This window comes from Orycteropus afer, unplaced genomic scaffold (assembly GCF_000298275.1).
Source record: "Orycteropus afer afer isolate SDZICR_OR568_19922 unplaced genomic scaffold, OryAfe1.0 scaffold00124, whole genome shotgun sequence".
Taxonomy (NCBI): Eukaryota; Metazoa; Chordata; class Mammalia; order Tubulidentata; family Orycteropodidae; genus Orycteropus; species Orycteropus afer.
Window position 1 is genome coordinate 1,444,639 of NW_006921711.1, and position 7,795 is coordinate 1,452,433.

Below are 7,795 nucleotides of genomic sequence, written 5' to 3' on the forward strand. Positions count from 1 at the left end.
TTCTGGATTTCTATCTGTAGATTTAGAATCATTTCTAATTTTTCATTTATTTTGTCATTTTGTTCTTGTATTTTCTTCCAGAATTCTTCTAGGGTTTTTTCTGTGTTTTCTGTGGTCTATCTCTCTGTCCTTGAAGATACCTAAATATCATTCTTTTGAATTCCTTATCAGAGAGTTCCAGTGCTGCTTTTTCCTCAGGGATGTGTTTTTGGTCTGTATCCTGTTCCCTTGTTTCTACCACTTTATCTTGCTTCTTTGTGTGGACTGTGATGATCTGTTGTCTCCAAGACATTGTGGCATTGTTGTATTAAGATCTCTGTTAACTGTTTGTGAAGAGTAGCCAAGGGTGATTCAGTCTCTTCTTGGTGGTTTTTTATCATTGGCTCATTGATGGAGAAGGAGGAAGTGGCTCTCGGTCAGTAAGTGAAGCTGCAGGAGGTGTGGGTGTAGTTGTTTCTTATGGGGACTGTTGCTGTCTCCCAATCAATTAGACAAAAATTACAACTGAATAAACATCAAAGAACTAAAAGCACATGGACAAAAAATACACCATGTAATCACACAGGAACAGTAACCAAAAAAAAAGGGAAAAAGAAGAAGAAAAAAGCAAGAAAACCTGCAATATCTGGGTATAGGGCAATAAGAGAAAAAAGGTAGAGGAGAATAATGAAGAAAAAAATGGGAAAAGTACAAAAAGGAAAACAAGGAACAGGTTTAACCATGAGGAAAAAAAAGAAAAAAAAATTTGCAACCATGAACAGGAAAAAGAAAAAGAGCTATAAAGTAGGACCTGGGAGGGGAAGGATAAAGAATAATAGTAAAAAGGACAAATGTATTAATAATAATAGTAGTTTTAAAACAGACAAAAACAAGCTAACCAAAAACCAGAAAAAAGAAAGAGGAGAAAAGAAAAGAAAAAGGAAAAAATCGGGGGAGGGTAGGGCAGGGCACCCAGGCTCTGCCTGAGCACACAGACTGGGATGGAGTTCCTGTGGGCCCAGAAGGTGGGTGGGAGTGGGAGATGGCCACACCTCCGTTCACAAGGGGTGTGGGGTATAAGAATAACAAGAGGAATGTCACACCTTTTCAGTCATCCAGGGCCGGGGTGTCCTTGGGGTTACTGGCAGGCAGAACCTTTTCTTAAGCTCCTGGAATCTCAGAGAGTGCTGTCTCTTTAAATATCCAAAATGGTCAAGCCGCTGTAAACATTCAAAATGGCGGCATCCTCCAGACAGGCAAAAGCCCATAGCTCAGCCCACCTTTCTCTTCGCCGGTGCTTCACGTTCTATTCCCCAGCCACCAGAGCAGTCCTCCATGCCGTCCCTGGCTAGCAGGGCTGATTTTTAGGTTAATTCTTAGCTCCTACCACCACTCGACACTCTCCAAGCTGTCTGTGCCATGCTTTCAGGTTTGCTCAGGATCTCTGCCAGACCGCAGCTCCTTATGTCTCCTTTTTTTTGGTATTTTCATGCAAATTCTTCTGCTATTTGGGGTTTAGTCCACTTCTATATCCTTCCCTTCAAGGCTCAGGGGTCCAGGATTATCTTCTGTGTCTGTGTTAATTGGTTCCCCTTTTCTTTGTTGAAGGGGGTCTGTGCTGTCTTTCTCCCTATTCTGCCATTTACCAGAAGTCCAAAAAACAGACTTCTACTATTAAAAAAAAAGACATTCAAACCACCAAGCCAGTCCTTAGCTTATGATGTGAGAGTAAGTTTCTGGTTAGTGAGAGAAATGGGGCCAGAATCTGTATTTCTTGACTCTTGAAAAGACAAAATTGGAATAAGTACATCCTCTAGAATTAAACAAAAAGTATGTGAATTGCTCACTTTGAGCATGTTTGCAGTTTGTCCTTTATTTGTATATTATCTTTTTTCTTTATTTCCACTTCAACAATTGGAATGAAAACATTTTAGAAGACACTAATCATCAGCTTACCCAGTAATTAGCATTGATGAGTAGAGAGAAAATTTAAGACAGCTGCCACATTGACCACTAAAGGAAGGCACAGTTTGTTAGTATTTGTCATCTGCAGGACTTTATAATTATGAAAATAGCAGTGGACTTACACTGTGATGGAAAGTCGACAGTTAACTTTTTCCACTTACCAGACTCAAGAACAATTCTGAAAGTTGTAGTTTCTCGTTTCCAAGTAATTTATCATTCAAGTGATTAAAAACTATTTGGGGCCACAATTAGGAACAATAATAAAAGTGTACATATGGATGACATTAACACAGTATTCTTTTTGAATTTCTAGGGAAAGACTACTATTATTCTAAGGTGTCTTGACAGGTAAGTGTATGTTAACCTTTTGACTACATTTTTGCTTATTCTAGTTATATAGGGCAAGTTAGATTCTAAAAGACATATGGAAGGAGAATACTTTTGAGACCCAAATAAAATATTTAATTTTTAGTGAATTATATAGCCTTCAAAAGCTCCTGTAACCAACACAAGCCAAAAATATTATACAAGATTTCCCTTTTTTGGGGACAAATGTTACCATAACTACCCACCTTACAATATTACTTACTTTCTTTTTGACCATGCTACTCTACTATTTAAACTACTTTTTTCCTAAATATTCTCTGATTAATTGAACCTTACCATCTTTAAATTGCTCATGGATATACTTTTGAAGTTGATCCTCAAACTGTAAATTGTACCATTTGTTTTATAATACTTCTTAACCTTCTATTATCATAGAAGGTTCTATTATCATAGAAGCATGCCATCAGATAAAGATTTGGGATTATGATTAGTAGATGTTGCAGGAAGTTAATCAGGAAAGTCTTCAACCAATTTTGCAAGATATTTTTCTGTTTCCTTCATTCCAATGCATATTTCTTTTTTCTTCCTCCATAACATTACAAGAGAGAGAACTTGGCCCTGTGGTCATATTGAAGAAACATCATTCATTTGAAAAATATTATTAAAGAATATAAATAATAGAATCCTAGATTTGTGGAATTTCTATTACCAACCAAATTGTTTTCTATCAGGAAGAATCATCCACAGTGACACCTACATGATCCCCATTTCCAGGGATCATGGCTCTCTTTAGACCCACTTTCAGATGTGTTTCCTGCCACAAACAAGACATCTAAGTGGAAGGCTGATCTACAGAATACTTCATTGAACTGAAAATTCTTAATTTCAGTTCCTTAATAGTCTTCAGGGAGCTCTGGTGGCATAGTGCCTAAAGGCATGTGACTGTTAACCAGAAGGCTGGCAGTTCAAACCCACCAGCCACTCCTCAGAAGGAAGGTTGGGCAGTCTACTTCCGTAGAGATATCGCCTCGGAAATCCAAGGAGGGGTCACTGTGAGTCAGGTCCGACTCAACAGCACATAACAACAACAACAACAGTCTTTGGAAAAAAAGCAGTTCTGCAAATTGTCAATTAAAAATCAGTTCTTAATAAATTTTATCTTAAAAGCTTTGTTTCATGAAAGACAATTTTCTTTCCTTCAAGATATATAACATATATTAGATATATATATATCAATATATAAACCAGAAAGAAACAAATTCACTGCTGTTGAGTCGATTCTGACTCATAGCGACCCCTCCTTGGGTTTCTGAGGCAGTATCACTATGGAAATAAATCACCCAGTCTTCATAGATAACAAAAAATTCTGTTTCATATGTATAAGATCATATATATAGGCTTCTATATATGTCCTATATACATATTCGTATTAGTCCATATATGTGTATGTGTGTATGTGTGTGTGTATGTAAAAGCAGGAGTGATATTTAAGAAACATAAACTTATAAATCAACAGTTTAAAAATATTTGTCCTCTGACTTTATATATATATATATATATATATATACCAAAAAACTACTTTTGAAGCAATATAAGCTATGTCATGTCACATGCTGTTCTGAGGAGTCAGACCTGACTCATAGCGACCCCTCCTTGGGTTTCTGAGGCAGTATCACTACGGAAGTAGATTGCCCAACCTTCCTTCAGAGGAGTGGCTGGTGGATTTGAACCACTAACATTCTGGTTAGCAGTCAAGTGCCTTATGCACTATGCTACCAGAGCTCCTAATATAAGCTATAGTGTAAATAATTCATTAAATCATTTTAATATTTTTTAAATCATTTGACTTTTAGGACTTGATATCATTTGTTTGTTTACAACTCTCACTAGCTAAATGATACCAAGTTTGAGCCATAATTTAAGACAGAGAACTATATTAAAGTCTTCCGTTAACTTCCCCTTTAAATTGATGGTTATTAGGTTCCTAGCTTTCTGTGCCAAAGCTGAGCATAAACCTGATGTCAGTGCTGTCTAGCTGACCTGTGCCCAACATGGCTGTCAGCACTGCCAGCTTCATCATCTTCTCCATTAGCCCTGTTGGCCCCTCATCATGCATGTGCCCTAATTCACATCTGCAGCTGCCACTAACACCTAACAAGATGGCTTTTCATTCGAATAGTTTTGAAAGCATGTATATATATATATAATGTTTTTATCATTTTTACTTTAATTACTGTTACCCAAGTTAACTTCTTTACTGATAAAGTGTTTAAGAAGAAGCAAAATTTAATCTGATAAAGTGATAGCATAAGGAAATGATACATTCCTTTTTTGTACAGGGATGAGCCACCAAAACCAACCTTAGCTTTGGAATATACATATGGAAGAAGAGCAAAAGGGCATAACACAGTGAGTGTTCTGTTAAATGATATTGCTACATCTGTAAACAGTGAAGTAATGATGTTGGCTTGGTTTTATATTTTCCTTCTTATATACAATCAGTAAACATTTCCAGTTGTACATTTCATACTATAAACTTCAAAAGCAACTCAGCAACTAAGAAGCCAACCCCAGCTGTGAAAATATTTTAGCGTCCTTCTTTGTTCTGTCTTGGAATACTAGAATAAGATTCTTTGTAATTTTATTTTTTTGGTGCTTTGTGCTAATTGCATTAATGTGCCTTTCTCCCCCTTCAAATTAGAATAATATTGTGAGTCATCTTCCATCTCCCAAAAAGTCTGCTTAAAATAGGGTTTTGAGTTATTGAATATTTATGAAAATGTACTGCTCAAAATCTAAATTATTAGCACTTTAATAAATACATCTTGTAATTGTATTTTAGCTTCAAGGCTTTAGTTGATTATAATCTTATTTTCACTTGTTTAGTATCTCTTCATAGGAAGATCAGAAACTATTCAAGATAAAGGGAAAGTTCATAATGTATATTAGGGGAAAAAAAATCCTAAACAGAGTCTCCTTTGGAGTTCTCACATGAAAAGAGGTCATTAGTTAGATAAACAAAGGTCTATGGAAGAACAGTCTAGAGCAGAGAATCTCACTTGTCCTATTTCAAGGCAAATTTTTGCAGATTGATCTAGTCCAAATGTTTGATTATTAGACTGTGTAAGAGTGAAAACCACCTGTTTTTGCTTCCTGTAGTCACCAATGAAACTTGTTTATTAAAACCGTGAAATTGAAATGTTGAAATGTGAAATATGTTGAGATGCATTTTTATGAGTCACAAGAATTATGACATGCGTAATCGGCCCAGAAATTGAATTATCCTTTTCATCAGAAACTTTAAGACTGTTTTCATAAGCTTAACTTATCAGAAGAGCTCTAAAATTTTCCCTTCATCAAATTATAAATTGGGAGAGATTTTCCAGTACAAAATTATTAACCCCACAATCATTAGTAATTCAAATATCAACAGCAAAACAATTTTAGTGATTACTTATGAAAGATGAGAATTGTCAGAAATGGCAGCGTATCTATCTACATTCATCTAAAACCTGCGTTAATGACCATCTGTGTCTTCCAGGTTCATGGTAACAGATTCATAAAAGCCCATGTGATTCTATTTCACGTACTTTTTTTTCTCTAAACTTCATATTATCAAGTTTAATTTTTCCATGTTCATTCTTTCTCTGATTTAATGTTCCCTAAGAGTTCTCTATGGAAGCACTTTGTCAGCTCCTCACACAATTTAAGTGGCCTAAAACCTCCTCAGCGTCAAGGCAGGAAGAAAGATGCTATCTTTCAGCTGTCTCAAAACAAACAAATAAACAAGCAGACTCACTGCCATCAAGTTGATTCGGACTCGTAGTGACCGCTGTTGGGTTTCCAAATCTATAAATCTTTATGGAAGCAGATTGCCTCATCTTTCTTCCATGGCGCAGCTGGTGAGTTCAAACCACCAACCTTGTGGTTAGCAACCACATGCCTTAACCACTCTACCACCAGAGCTCCTTGGCCAGCCCTCTAGGAATAGTGGTCTTATTTCCAAGCTACCAGTGGGTAAGGCATTTGGCTACTAACCAGAAGGTTAGTAGTTCAAACTTACCAGCTGCTCTGGGGGAAGAAGGTGAGTCAGTCTACTTCCAAGGTTTACAGCCTTGGAAACCCTATGGGGCAATTCTTTTTTGTCTTAGAATCACTATGAGTCAGAATCAGCTTGATGGCAGTGGGTTTTGTTCCCCAACCAACTGCTTGTTTTTGTCAGTGGGAGCCTATCAAATTCCCCACAGTGGCAGGGACAGATGTTTGGCTTACATTTTGTTCAGAGAACCCTGATCTGTAGCCAGGAGTGCTATGTTTTTTTTTCCCATTCCTCATGTCAGGGTCTTACATGTCTGTCTGATTTATTTTGTAAGCTTCCTATCCAAGATTAAGATGTTTGCTTTATTTCTATCTAGAATTATAATTTTTCATAAAGATAATACCATTTGTGATCAGTTAGTTGATATTATTTAGAATTTGTCTAAGTGTATGCAACATCTGACATTTACAGAGTTGGGTATTATTTATTTCTTCCAGTATGATATTACTAGAATTAGAGCACTTATGTATATGTATTGATTGGGTTGGGTTCACAATCAATACCCATGGAAGCCGCAGTCAAGAAAGTCGAGAAATCAAACTATATAGTACATCAGCAAATCAGTTGCAAAAGCCCTCTTCAAAGTTTTATATATATATATATAATATATATTATATATAATTATATTTTATTATATTTATTATATATATATTTATATATATATATATATATAAAACAATGTATTCTCTCTTTTTTTAAAATTGTGATAAAATATATATAGTACAATCTGTGAAAGCCAGAACCCGTATAATGTGGAAACCTGTCAGAGAAGGAAAACTCAAATACTTCTCACTAAAACAAACCAGACAAGTGGTAAGACTGTACCCTGTCAAAGACAGAAAATTTATGAGACCCAGAAAAACAAGGTATTCCTATCAAGTTCCGTCTATCGCGGGTTTCATTGTATAACAAAACAGTTGCTGTTTCAGCTGTTTTTATGTGTACTGTTCAGTGATACTAATCATACTCACCATATTGTACAACCATTTAAAGTGTCTGTAAATTTCTTCATTACCCTTAACAGAAGCACAGTACTCATTAAGCAATAACTCTATTTCCCCTTCTTACCTGCCTCTGTTGTTGTTGTTATATGCCTTCGAGTTGGACCCGATTCATAGCGACCCCTCCTTGGATTTCTGGGGCAGTATCACTACGGAACTGTATTTATGTACATTTTCTTTTTCCATTCATCTTGATGGATACATGGTTTGTTTCCACCCTTTGGCTCTTATGAATAATGCTGCAGTGCACATTAATGTGCAGGTAACCGAGTCCCTGTGTCTTTCAGATATATACCTGAGAGTGGAATTCTTGGATTATATGATGATTCTGTACCAAACACTGTTTCTTTGCTATTCATAAGGTTTTCCCTGGCCAATTCTTTCAGAAGTGGACAGCCTCTTCCTTCTTCCTAGTCTGTCTCAG

The 7,795-nt window shown here is 36.2% G+C and overlaps 1 protein-coding gene across 1 annotated transcript in view; it reads left to right on the forward strand.

Annotated features, from left to right (window-relative positions):
- DYNC2LI1 (dynein cytoplasmic 2 light intermediate chain 1) overlaps positions 1-7,795 on the forward strand; it is an 86,945-nt gene that overhangs the window by 52,751 nt on the left and 26,399 nt on the right. The window contains exons 3-4 of the mRNA XM_042781475.1: positions 2,258-2,292; positions 4,611-4,680. Of these exons, the coding sequence (XP_042637409.1) occupies positions 2,258-2,292; positions 4,611-4,680 (105 nt within the window). The remainder of the gene's footprint in view (positions 1-2,257; positions 2,293-4,610; positions 4,681-7,795) is intronic.